Source organism: Dreissena polymorpha, chromosome 7 (genome assembly GCF_020536995.1).
Source record: "Dreissena polymorpha isolate Duluth1 chromosome 7, UMN_Dpol_1.0, whole genome shotgun sequence".
Classification (NCBI taxonomy): domain Eukaryota; kingdom Metazoa; phylum Mollusca; class Bivalvia; order Myida; family Dreissenidae; genus Dreissena; species Dreissena polymorpha.
The window spans coordinates 6,700,200-6,715,133 of NC_068361.1; the positions used below are offsets into that span (position 1 = coordinate 6,700,200).

Here is a 14,934-nt window from a genome sequence, read left to right on the forward strand (position 1 = left end):
CAGTGAACCTTTTAAAAAAATGGCCCTCAAACACTTTGCAGGTATGAGAAAATCAGACCAGTAGTATACATGTAATAGATACAAATGACCTGAAGATGTTGCACCTCTTGGCACATGAAACTCATGAAAGCGGTACAGAAATGTTGTGTAGGCCTGTGATTTATGAATGTGCGAGTGTAAATCCAGTAGGAGCCGTGTAAAGACTTTTGGCATTGCAATTTTGTTTAACAATTCCATTGCTTCTTGGTAAAAATATGTGTGAAAACATGCACATATGAGTTGTTTCAATGGATTGTTTACTGATTGATTATGACATAATATATTTTGCCATACAATTAAAACATTTTTTACATTAAATAGTTTCAAATTACTTCTTACATGCATAGCATGTTAAATTTTATAAACAGAAATCAAATCAATCGTTTTTGCATAGGAATAATTGATGGTGAACATTTGTAGCAAGATCTTTAAAATAATAGCACTATGAATGACAAAGGTACAGTCCTGACAATTAAGCTCGGACACATACAAACGCATGCATACACTCGACCATTGTGCCTGCTACATGTACATCAAGCTTTCCACATCCAAACTCAAAAAAACGTGAATACAATTTCCCAAAATAGCGAATTGTTGTGATTTGTAATTCGCCATTATACTTATGATTCTTAACTTTAACTTGCCATACCATGATTCATAAGGTTTTCTCCAGGGATTTCTGAAATGGGCTACAGGCCAATGACATGTAAAGGGACTTGTTCACCACAGATTTTTGTAGACAAATGGTATTAAACCATTTTTCCAACAAATATGTATTATTCTCTAAAATGACTAATTAAGCAAGAAAAACAGTTAAATATTACAAATATTGCATGCCACAGGATTGGAATCCAGGACCTCTCAAAGCAAAAACCTGACTTTTTTCCACAGCAGCATTCAGGCATTACATCTAAAGTCGCATTTTAAATCTTATGATAGAAGTATATTTATTTTCAAATTAGAAATGAAAATTACAAATGCTTTATTATTTAAACGATGTTAATTTTGTATTATCCATTAATTAACCCATACTTAACATATTTTTCTTAGTTGCATTGGTTTTAATATAATGCATACATTCTTTTTTTAAATCTTTTTAAGGTTGATTTTTTTTACTGCCCACTTGCCAAACTGTGAACCATTAAATATATTTGCATCCTGGTATAGTCAGCCATTCAGCTGATAATAAAAGGATAGTCCATTAATTGTAAATTGTTTGAGTAAATCTTCAGTTTTAACCCTTTCAGTGCGGGAACCGAATTTTGAAGGCCTTTGCAAACAGTTTGGATCCAGATGAGACGCCACAGAACATGGCGTCTCATCAGGATCCAAACTGTTTGCTGTTCTGATAGTATTCTTTGAAAAAAAAATCGAAGAAAATGGTAATTTTAGATATTCAGCAGACGACATTTTAGCAGACGACAAATTTCCCAGCATGCAAAGATTTAAACAATATTATATTGATCTGTAATCAATCATATGATGTGCATTACATTTTGTCCATGTTCATAACAATTCACAGATGAAATTTACTGAAATTCAATGTTTATCATTATATTTAATTCTTTCCCAAGTTTGTTAAGGTTGTTTGATAATCTTTATTGGTCTCTGTGAAAAGTTTTATTTTTTAAAAGTTGAAAGATGATACGTCTGCACGAAACAGACATGACTATAATTAATGATAAAGCAGACATGACTATAATTAATGATAAACAGACATGACTATAATTAATGATAAACAGACATGACTATAATTAATGATAAAGCCCATTGTTATATACAGCTTTGACTATAATTAATGATAAAGCCCATTGTTATATACAGCTTGAAAACAATGTTCTACCCTTAATGTCCACAATGCACAAAGGGATGGCATGTTGATATGTATCTACAAACACAATACCTGTTGTAACTGCAACATATTCAGGGCATATTAATAATTTCCTTAGTTTTGTGTACAATAGGACTTTGTTTCTAGTCAGGTGAAATAGTGTTCATGAGGAATTACAGATTCTGTTAAAGCACAGCAATCACACACTCTGGAAAAACTGACTATAGGGGTATGTCTGTCAATCAATTTGAGGGAAAATGTTACAAGAGCTTAAGTGATCATTTAAAATACTTGTGAGAACAGCTATTTAATCAATGAGCATATATCCCACTAAAATACTGGTACAGGTAAACTATAATTCAATCTGTAAAATGTGTTCGCCAAAGCAAACAAGCATAACATACTGACAATAATATCATCTGCAGAAAATGAATAAGACTCTGGTTAGAATGAAATTACTCAGTTTTCATAAGGATCAATAAGTGTAACCTAGATGGGGTGCAAACAGTAACGTGAACATATGATGATTTAGTTTAGTATTCATTAAGTTCAAATCAAGTGAACAAATGATAACAATTAAATTGAAAATGCCATTACCTGCTTTGGAGCCTTTATGGCAATGAAGTCACTGTATATTTTCTGTGCTCGAGTCACCAATCTGTTTGTTCTTATCGTTTTAAAGTCCTCGCAAGCAATCCAGAATTCAATGTTTTCTTCGCTGAATTCGGACTTGAGGAAATTTCGGAACATTTCTATACCATCTGAAATAAAATGCGTTTCTTGTTCATGTACATAGTCTATGATTATGATGTTTTCAGACTATTTCTACACTCTCTGTTATTCTGCAGTTCATAATATTCTGCACTATTTTATTTTAACAACATTTACAAAATTGTCTAAAAAAAATTGCAGTTGGTTGTACAAATTAAAAAAAAAAAATTTTATTTTTCAACATCTATGTTTGATTTAAGTTTAAGAGCTGCGCTTAATACTGTAATCTTACATGTGCCTGTAGCTCACAAATCTCTCACTAATGCCGTATCAGATGAACAAATCTTTTAAAAATTAATTTAGTTCAATAAACCACAGGATATCGATTATGTGATATTATATACTGTAAAAAAGTTATTATTTGTGAACAATAATTTAGCTTATTTTGCGAGGTTGACCGATCCACAAATTTAACACAAACACATCCAAAAATGATGGACGCAAATTGTTAGTTTTATTCCAAATTCAGAAATCCAAAAATATAGGTGTATGCGTACAAGGAAGATAAAATATATCGCCATGACACATGTCATTACTTTTAACTGTGATTTTTGACCTTTGACAGACAAGCAAAGGTTATGTTTACACATCACTTTACTTTACATTGCACACCCCATACACAAACACATATGTAACTCAATTTGGGTAGAAATTATACTCCTATCCATTGACCAACACCATTAGGGTTTTGATAGGAAGATGTAGAGGGGAGCAGAAATGGCTAACGCCCCCTCCTTCCCCATCTACAAAATTTGCCAAGGTTTAACTTATTTGTAACTCATATTTATTTGAATGAAAACTTTGGAATATTATTGATTTGTAAAGTCAATTAAAAAATTTTAGTTAGCACACTTTTGAGCAGTGTGTCACTTTTGGTAAATTGTTCCTTTCCTTAATAGAACAATGTTTCAGTAGGTATACAATAAAAATACACAATAGTTTGGGACAATTAATATGGTTTTTACAGTGTCTGTTGTTGTTTTGTTAATGATTAATAAGCCTGCATCACTAACCAAAAATGTTATATATGTGCCTATAGATTTGGAGCCAGTATGACCAACATCCCAATTAAATGAAAAAAAAAACAAAAAAACAAACAAAAAACAACACATGCTAAATCCTTTCCTGCTGAGAAGTAAAGTGAAAATGGCTATATATAACCACACTACGGCCCCAGATCAGCCTGCAAGTAGATCTAAGTGTTAGAAAATAAGCCTTTAAAATATGTATCTAGTAAGAAAGGTCTTTAATTGAATTGATTTTCCAAGGGACTACAAAGTGGGTATCTGAGTAGTAAAGGATTAAGACATACTCAATAATTGAATTTCAAACCTTACTTTTATCCATCAGGAGTGACTCAAATGAGTTGCCCCACTCGACTGCATCCGCCTGCGTGACTTGGTTCGTTCCACGCACTGTCATGATCACGGCACCTAAAAGTGAGTCGGTGTTTCGACGCTTTAACTTCTGAAGCTTCTTACGGACATTTCTTGCTCTAGAACAGAAATTGAAAAGAAAATTAGCACAAGAATTATAATTATTAGGTTTACTAATTTTCCATACAAATATATTTAATTGTTTTTTTTCTGTATGGTTTGTTATTTGCTCAGTGTTTTTTTGTAATCCATAAGAGAAATCATTACAATTTTAATAATAATTAATACATTTAATTAATATTGTTCTTATACAATTTGGTTATTTTCCTTAAGGAAAAGAAATGTACATAGAAACATATATAACTATTGGTCTGTATTTATTGCTTTACTTACAAGGTAAGATTTCAAGTCCTAATTTCAATTGAAAATACATTTACACCTCATAATTTATTTTGAGTTCAACATGTACAGATGTAAAAGATTGACACAAGGAAAATAAAATCACATTCAACGAACACATTTAAATGTCCTATATACCAGTATGTGTCTACACATCTCAATGCGATTTATAGTGTCCCATATATACGATTGCATGCTACAGGACACTAAGATGATTACTTTGACATCAATCTTGCTATTTTTCAAGGTATAATGGGTTCCGAGTACAAAAATAATTTTCATTAAGATCATGAGATAGGAAAATGCGTTCACCTGGGTTAAAGATGCCTGATGCTCTTACTGATCATGCTAGTGAACACAAACCCATTTAGAAAGGGTGGAGCAAACAACGACATTTTAAGAATATGAATATTATTAATAGACTGGTGTGGACTATAGTTTATTTAAGGGCAAGGCTTACAAAACAAGAACCATCATCTATGGCGATTGCATGTGGATCCAGCAAATAAACTGTCTTCGTCACTTGCCTGATATGTGCTATATATTCATCCCATAATTTCTGCATTTTTTATGTCTAAATTGTCTAGCTTTACAAAAGAAAATGGCAGACAATCTTTATTAACATGAAATGAGGTCATAAAATAAAGAATATGACATCAGTGTATTTAGTGTGACAGCTGTATCGCAACAATGTTTAAATAAAGCTGTGTACCGGAATTTCTGTGTAACTGATATCATTGTTTTATCTTCACATTTCAAACAGTCAATTTCAGCCATCAATTGAGTGAATAGAATATTTTAACCCTTAAAGCGCTGGAGCTGAATTTTAAAGGCCTTTGCAAACAGTTTGAATCCAGATGAGACGCCACAAAACGTGGCGTCTCATCAGGATCCAAACTGTTTGCTATTCTGATAGTATTCTTTGAAAAAAATCGAAGAAAATGCTAATTTTAGAAATTCTGCAGACGACATTTTAGCAGACGACAAATTTCCCAGCATGCAAAGGGTTAATTTGTTTTGATCTTTAAAGCGAGATTATACGATTTTGTCAAATATTAATGAATTTATATGAAATGTGTAAAAAACTTATTATATATATATTTCAATATAAAAAAAATACAAGTTCAGAAGAACATGTGTCGAAAAATGCGAAATAAGCCAGATATATAATTCTGAAATCGAAAACGGCTGTACAGTCGAATTCGCCAGCATGTATATATGCATGTATGATGTGAATCTAAACTTAGTTTAAGGTTCATTTTAAATTCCTGCAAAGATATAGATTCATTTGACACACGAACACTAACTCTGGTCCTAATATAAAGACGAATGCTTCAGTTATTTGAGGAAAATATGTTCGTCACAATTGGCTCGGGGCGCTAATTTGTATTTGCTGCACATGAAATGTGTACTTATTGTATAATTTGTCTTGCCTATTTTGTGTTATTGTAACATATTTTATCAATATATTACAATTTAACACATATACAAAATTGTATAATCTCGCTTTAATAAACAAAATGAAAAACATAAGGAGAGTTATATGTAAAAATCAAACCAATTTCCTGAAACTCACAAGAAACATGGCATGTACTGTTTGTTTATCCCCATACAAAGGCAGCAAGGTAATGCTATATTCTAGTAAAAATATAAAATGTCATGCGATATTTGTGGTCATGAAATGTTGGGATCTCTCGGGGATTAGGATAACTTTCTTAAAGAGGGATATTACGATTTCATATGAAATATGGTTTGTAAAAGCATCTGTTCAAAAAGCAATAATTGTATATACCATTGTAATAACAACCAGAAAATGTGTTTTAATTGAGATAATATATAATTAAATACTATTTTACTATGTAGTTTAAAACATTTATGCCAGCATGGCGACAGGAATAGTTTTTTGCCCAAAATATTATATTAAATATTTATTGTATAGCCAAATAAAGGAAGCTTTTGTTAACAATTCATAGCTATATAGTGCTCACTTTTTTATACACATTTTTGACATTAAAAAAAAAGAAACAATACCTCTTTAAGGCAAAACAAATATCAGGAGAGCACCAAATCATTTCCCAGAAAATGTAAGGCAGTTTCAGTAGGTGGCATGTCATCTTTTATGCCAATAAATCACCAGGCAATATTCAGACTGGTATTCAGATGGCGTTAATGAGTTAATACTCAGTATTTAGTTCTTTTTGGTAAATTTTGTAAGCAATCAAATTGGGGAGATTTTGTGAAGATCTTAAGACGGAAATATTCTTTAAATTAGTACTAGCAAGAGTGCTGGAAGGTAACTGGAGCATCGGAGCGGAAATTTTTTCTTTTGTAAACAAGAGAAAATAAAAGGGGGATTTAGGCAAAACACTTTTTTTTTCTTTCAAATTCTCTACCAAAAAATGTGTTCTTATCTAAACAATACTGAAACAAGAGATGTTTGAAACACAATGACCCATATTGCGCCGCTTTGAAATAAAATTTCAATATATCATTTGGCAGGTTTAGAAATTATCTCCCTTTCAAAGCTTATTACTTCCCTTGGATTGTATTTCTTTACTTTTGACCTTGAAGGATGACCTTGACCCTTCACCACTCAAAATGTGCAGCTTCATGAGATACACATGCATGCCAAATATCAAGTTGCTATCATCAATATTGCAAAAGTTATGGCCAATGTTTAAGTTTTCGGATGGACGGACATGACTGACGGACAGTTCAACTGCTATATGCCACCCTACCAGGGGCATAAAAAGGGGAAAAGGGGGGTTGAGGGCGATAATATTTCAATATATTTACATGCCACAAAAGGTACAAAATATAAAGCAAATTAACAAAAGGTCTTGCAAGACAAATTGCATCTATCAAACTTATATCATAATAAAATATTTTACATTGAGGATTTCTGTTTTGACCGAACAATCTCGTGTGGATCCAATGGAAGAACCTCTGATGACATCATAGCTGCGTCTGCGCTACACGTCTTGTGGACCATCCGTCGGGTCGTCTCGTCTTTATCAACATAATCCTAAAAAATCAAAATGTATAAATATGTGTAAACAGGAGTGAGAGAATATCAAAATGTTTTACATTCAATGCAAATTAATGTTCATTGAAAAATTCTACTTCTCCATAAGATAAAGTCATCACTTGAAATAAATACCCGGTATGTAGCTTTCATTCAAGTCCTATAAGATATTTATTTATCACACACAAAATGATATTAAATTTGTTATTCAAGTGTTAAGTATAAACAATCTGATAATTAAAATCCATTTTCTTGAATTATTTTTATTTTCAAATTGAAAATGTCATCAGACAAGAAGACAATAAAATTTAACTACTCCAAAAGTACATTCACAGGTATCAATATCAACAGGTTGTAGTGCAATATTCAATTACGTTTCTTGCACATGAAAAGGTTCCCCTTTTAAATGCATTGATTTATATATCAGGCATTGAAGATTCAAGACTTTAATTTTTATAACAAAATTTACATATTTATAGTTATACTTTCCTTGTTCTTATAATTCTCCTTCTCATAAGTTGTTAAGCAATTCTAAGTAAGACTTTACCATCTACAACTACAACTACCAAATGTCTATAACAAAAAAAGGTTAACAACAAGTAAACAAACACAAAAGTGCAATACAGAAACAAAGTAATTGGGAAGGCATAGCATTTACATGCATTATAAACTGATGGTAAGTATCATCCTAAAATCTCTCCATGCTTTTCTAGGGTCAGCCAATGCAGCCGTCAGATTTACGTTGACTTTTGAGCTACTATGAACTCCCAAAGGCCTTGAAGTCAATATTTAAGTACCAATAAATAAGGAACAGTTGTGGCAAGTTATTTGAACATGGTCCACTAACTGATGTTGTTTCTGTTTGTATGATGCCATTATTTGACCTTAATTTACACAATTTCTATTAAAGCTGCATTATGCATGATGCCCATTTTTGTATCTTTTGCCCCATAGAATGACATTGACCTTTTAGCCAGAAGTCTCGGGTCTTTACACAACAACCCATCTTCCCTTGCTAAATGATTGTGGAATGTTATTTTAAAATTTCCTGATGGTTGAAGAAGTTACACCCAGAACGCTGTAATATGCGAAAACATAATCTTGACTTTTAAGTGTCACCTTGATCTATAAATAGAGACATTGGTTTGCACAAGACATGACATTATCACATGACCGAACATTTATGGTAAGAATTAAAATTGCCTAGTGAGTTTGTGAATTTCTGTGAAATTTATAAATTTAGGGGAGGGGGGGGATTTTACCAACACAAATCTACAAAATCAAATCATTACACATGGAAAAGAATTCTTAGGGTCTCTTAAGGCAACACTGATCTTCTGGAATTGTTTGGGAACGTTTCTATTAAAGGAACTTAAGCAAACGTAAAGAGTTAAACGTGTCAATACCTTTTGATATTTTAGAATTAAAGGTTAACGAGTGTCCAATCAAGTATTTACTACATTAGTACTTACACATGGTTCCAGTTTTTATAAACGCTAAGTACAAAAATGCAACTATACCAAGTACAACTACCGGTATACGCAAGTACACTTTTAACAGCGGTACTGAATTGATGTAAATCTTATTGAAGCTCATATAAATTACAGTTGTAAATTTTACTCCCAATGGAACAATGTAATTAAGAAAAATATTCAGAATTGTTATGTTTTCTTTTGTATAAAACTATTATTCCTTCTAGATATACACCTGTCCGTACATGCCAAACATCCTGATTTCAGCTGGACAGACCCACTTTTGACATAGTTGTCCCACAGTCTTGTCATGATACATGTATAATTGGTCCAAACATTTATGAAAATAGATGCTTGTTTTTAATATATACTATAAAAACAGCGAATGTGATTTTAAAAAAGTAAATCCAATGTGTTGAGTATATATTACAGGTTGAAATAAAAAATCAACTTTATGTGTTCCCTCATAAGGTCAAATATCCTAACAACAGTCATGAAATGCCCCAATTTTGGCCAGAACAATAATGGCATGTATACATACATTTGTATGTCTGAATGTTTCTATATTTAGGGGAAACGCCATCTTAAGTGACCTTAAAATTGTATTATGACTTGCCAAAACAAGCTTGAAACAAAATTCATTACAGAAATATTGAAAACACATTCACACACTCAGGTAAAAGGAAACAAGGAATGAGAAATATAAAGCAACAACAAAATACAGTGAAACTTCTTTAACTCAAGGCTTTGACAGGACCACTGCAGTAATGTTTGAGTAATCAAAGGTATTGAGTGATGCTCAAGTTATCAAAGTTATTGAGTAATTCTCAAGTTATCAAAGTTATTGAGCAATACTCAAATTATCAAAGGTATTGAGTAATGCTTGAGTAATCAAAGGTATTGAGTAATGCTCGAGTTATCAAAGGTATTAAGTAATGCTCGAGTTATCAAAGGTATTGAGTAATGCTCGAGTTATCAAAGGTATTGAGTAAGGCTCGAGTTATCAAAGTTATTGAGTTATGCTTGAGGATGAAATAGGATAAACAAGCAAATTCGTTGAATTGATAATCCCCCGCCAATATGCTTCTGGACACAAAAGTGTTATATTTGACACTCAAGAAAGCATTTTTTTCAAGATACAAAGGGCCATAACTCTGTTATTAACAGATGATGTACAATGCCATTTGGCGTGCATCATCCTAGTATCCATATATATACTCATACCAAGTTTCAATGAAATGCGTCAAAGCACTTGTAAGATATGGCTCCAGACGGACGGAAAGACGGATGGACGGACGGATAACGCCAAAACAAAATGCCTCCGCCGAACGAGGGGGATAATAAGGATAAAATAATAAAATAAAAGAAGGATAATATCCATTGTGTTATTTACATAATTAAATTGTTCTGACTGACATGTTTCCCTTAATATGTTCAAAGCCATCGTAAGGTCACCAGGAAACAATTTGCTCCTGTTAGACAGTGACTCTACTCTACGGGTGAGAATTACCTACTAGCGTAATTGACGATATATTTCAGTATTTTACTAAAAAAGGGAGCAACACATGTGCTCCAATTACTTAGTTATTTATGCTCAAGGCAAAGTTGATAATTTCTTATTTAAGCAATAAATACTTTGTCATGACTATGAAATATGTTCGCGTACCAAGTTACCGACTACTGTATGCTTTTTGAGTTATTGGTGCTCGAGTTAAAGGAAGTGTTGCTGCATAACTAATATATCAGGGCTGAAAACATGCTAAGAATTTATGAAGGCAGAAGGAGAATATTAGACCAAGGTAATAACAGCAAATTTTATTGTTAACATTTTGAATGAGGCACAGAATTTGTCACGTAAAACAAATATTTTGTATCAATAAAACTTGAGCATGTGCCACTAACAGTCAAAAGAGCCTACTTCCTCCCTGAACTATTGATCATCCCCCCCCATTAAAGATTAACCCCCTATTCTATTGATCATCTCTTATACCTTGTCCCCTCAACATAAACTTAACATTTCCCCTCTTCAAAATTGCTTCTTGAAAATGAAACAAAAGGCAGCGCTCATAAATCATCAGAAATACCCAAACTTAAGAATTTGAGGATATGTTTAACGTGCAATATGCTGTGACAAAGTTGTGTAACCACATGCCTTGCGATCCTTTGCCCTGGGGAAATTTTGCATGAAGAGGGCATGCTCGGGCGGAAATTCACTCTCGCAACCTACACTTTGGCTTCGTCGCAATGCTGGTAACAAGTCCCGGAATTTTCGTTTTTTGGAATCTTTTTCGTGATGAGATTTTTTCGGATTTCCTGTACTCTGTAGGTTACCATCTACAACGTCATTTGTTTCGTTCACAATTTCTTCTATAATTGCTGTATCACTATCCGAAGTTTCCTCCTCGCTGCTACTTTCGTCACTTTCCACATGTAATCTGTCTGCATGAGTAGTCTCCCCCTTAGCTATGTCAGAGTTACTATCCACGATGTCTAAACCCTCATCGTCATCCAAGTCTAGTGTGACCTTGACTGTTACACTAGGCCTATTTGAATTTTCACTATCAGTCACATTTTTGCATGTATTTCTATCAATGATGTTATGACTTTTGCATAAATTTAATTGCTGAGTCTGGTCAACTATGTTTTTTAAATTAATCTCGTTGGGCACATCTTTTGAATTTCTGCGTTCAGGAATTCCTGATGATGTTTTTCTGCATTCTGGAATTTCTGACGATGTTTTGTATCTTCGTGGAACACGTACAATGCCGGCTGTGTTATTTTCCTCAATGCTCTGTTTTGGAATTTTCGTGATTGTCACCCCATGTCTCATAGCAACCAGGTCGTCATGTGGCACGTGTTTCGATTCAGGAGAACTGGGTTCATCCAGGTGTATTCCCTGAAACAAACAAAGGAAGTGTTTATAACAGTAAATGAAATATTTTTGTTTTTTACGATGATGATGTACATCAATAACATTCTCAATACTTAGCTAAGTAGAAACTCAAATCTCATTTTCTGAGTTGAGCTAAAGAATTGAGAATGTTTATGATACTAAATCCTTTGTTACTTGCAGATAGAGTAAATTACCTAAGTATGGCATATATTTAAAGTTTCAGAATTGGCAAAATTTCACCATTTAAAATTTATGATAGGCGATTTCGTCATACCAAGTTGCATTGAAGAACCAATGACTGTTTGATCTCATTTAACATTTATCAGAACTGGATCCTGATTTATCTTACATTGTTCAACACAGTTTCATGAGCAAATACACCTAGACTGAACAAATAAGTATTTAAATGCGTTATTTTTTTTTTCAAAATGTTTACTTACTTTGATGCAGATTAAACATGGCATTTTCTTAATAATGTTTAATCCCATTTATGTATAAAAATGCAACACACTACAAACAATAATTGCTTCTGAAGATAAAGTTTGTTATATTGTTGTTTACATCAATCTGCTCATTTTTATAACGTCAAAGCAAAAAGAATGCTAATATATATATAAAAATTCATAACTGTCGCACATCCGGGCTTTTTTTTTGCAAGTTAAGGACGTAATTAATTAATGAAGTAGTAAACAGTATCAAGTGGTCACCATCACCACTTGAGTCTGCTTGAAGAATTAATGAATGGGCAAAGACAACAAAAAAGGGCCAGTGCATTTTATTTCAACAATACAAATTCTCAACACATCAATAGAAATACAACAGATAAACAGAAACATTTCAAGTGGGTTACCGCCCCCCCCCCCCCCCCCCCCCCCCCTCCAAAAAAAATGTTATGTTTCAGCACTGAAGGGGAAACGAACATACGTGTGTGTTTGGCCTTACTTATAACAGTTTTCAATGATGCCATATTTTGTTGAATAAATCAAATCAAACTTTTCAAAGCACCTATCTTCAAGGAAATATTTGATAAGCTGACATAAAATACAAACTAAACTGCCCCTTTACCATAAATGAAAGCATATTGTTTCAGTTATCTAAATACCACCCGCAAATGTCAAAACATTAGCAGTATTTGCCTCTTGAGCTAGCTAAAGCAGGTTTTTCCTGTAACTTGAGAGGCCCATTGATGCAAAACATGTGTGCGTATTCATTGAGACACTTTAAACGGGATCTATACTCGGAGCAGGACAAGTGGTTGTCCAAAAAACATTACACTAAATTAATGGTTAAGCCTATTTAAAGGGAGATAACATTAAAGTCTAGATTTACTGGGGATCAAACAAGGTGAGCCAAAAATATACTGAACAAATTGATGGCTGCTGCCAAGACACTTTTGGAAATGAAAAAATGATAAAGAGCCAGGAATTCAGGCCCAAATACCATTGATTTATTGATAATCTATTCAACTTACTGGTAGAAAATTTATCAAACTGAACAAGAAGTAACCTACAATTTTATTTCAGTTTTTGGACCATTTTGATATTTAATTGGAGACAATCTTATGAGTCAGAACTTAATAAAATGAGACCACAAATTAACTAAGAATGAAAACAACTGCCAACAAGAATTGTGTTTAATATATGACTAAAGCCCAGCATCTCTTAGTCAGCTTTCTAAAAGGGAAAATAACTCAGTAACATGTGGGTCAATGTGGATAAAATAAATGTGTTTTGGACATCTATACTTTATGGTGATGACATAATTATGTAAAGTTTTTATTCAATTGCTTGAGTAATTATGAGGGAGTAGTTTGCTACACAGACTTCAAACATTTAATGCTATATACTGCCATAAAATATGTCTCAGTTATATTTCAACATGATCGAAACAAGACTTTTGCACACAGGAAACACACACAATATTAAAGCCCAGACAATTGCAATTTTATGGAAGAAGATTTTTTAAGTTTTCATTTTTAAAATTTATTTTCAGCTCTGGTGATCTACTTATGCAATGGACTGGAACGATTTGAACTGCTTTGAAAGATGGTGACCCAAGTATTATTCCTGTAAAGTTTTGTAAAAATCTGTCAAGGGGTAAAGAAGAGGTCTTAAGAAGAAAAAGTTAACGTATGCACCTCACGCACCTACGGACAACAGACATCATGGTATGCCAAATGCTCCCTGTGATATCTATGTGCTCAGGTGAGCTAAAAAAAATATTGATATTCAAACAAGCAAAATTACACTCATCACTAGAAAAACATATTGGTTGTTCATGGATAATCATAAATCAAAATTTGTAAAATGATACGCATTTATGAAGAATTTCATCAACAATTTGGAAAATAAATGAATCATAAACATAGAGTTTAAGATTTGCTGTAAAGTACGGAACACTTGCAACATCTCTGCTTCTTTGTAGCATAGGATGTAACACTAATTAGTGTAGGGAAATGCGGATAATGGCCCAGTTACAATTACTCATTACCCGTAAATTCCATCCCCAAGACTTTCAGGGTAACAAAATTGCCAGGGGAAGACGGAAGGTACTATTGAAAAAACGCCTCATGTTGATAACACAGTATTGCTTTCAAAATACAGTCTACTCTCGTTATCTCGACATGTCGAGGTAAGCTCAATGTCCCAACTTTTTTCCTTCTTTATCTATATTAATAAACATTGCATATCTCGATTTTTATTACCTCGAATACTTCAATATTTCGATATAAACATTTGTCCCATGTCTGATTTCACATGTATTTACTGTGGTTTATCTCGAAGTGCGAATAACTGTCCCAGTGTCGGCAAAGGTGAGCAATTTTTTCTTGGATACTTCACCGTCCAGCTTTGCCTGGCTGCTCCCAATACTGTGCGGTAGATTATTGATCCATTAATTGCATCAATGACCACACGTGTCTAATGTCGTTAGCCATTAACACTTGAGTAAGGTCAGTCACTTTAACTGCAATTAACTGCAATCAATACACAGCCTGCCAAAAGGCCTAAAGTAATTGTTTTTACAAACAACATTCCAAAATGCATTGCGTTATATTTTTGCGTATAATTATAAACCGTCGCAAATTTGCAGAATGTTGTTCTATCCTTGAACTCCAACAGTCATCATGG

At 33.1% G+C, this 14,934-nt stretch overlaps 1 protein-coding gene across 4 annotated transcripts in view; it reads right to left on the reverse strand.

The window, feature by feature from the left end:
• Positions 1 to 14,934, reverse strand: part of LOC127837295 (regulator of G-protein signaling 3-like) — an 84,706-nt gene that overhangs the window by 4,059 nt on the left and 65,713 nt on the right. For 2 of the 4 annotated variants that reach the window (XM_052364209.1, XM_052364210.1), the window contains exons 3-6: positions 11,066 to 11,809; positions 7,308 to 7,441; positions 3,979 to 4,136; positions 2,468 to 2,631 (exon numbers count right to left, since the gene is read on the reverse strand). In XM_052364209.1, coding sequence (XP_052220169.1) covers positions 2,468 to 2,631; positions 3,979 to 4,136; positions 7,308 to 7,441; positions 11,066 to 11,809 — 1,200 coding nt within the window. Of the gene's footprint in view, positions 1 to 2,467; positions 2,632 to 3,978; positions 4,137 to 7,307; positions 7,442 to 11,065; positions 11,810 to 12,246; positions 12,389 to 14,934 lie in introns of those variants that run through there. The other 2 variants (XM_052364211.1, XM_052364212.1) reach the window with 2 other exon arrangements.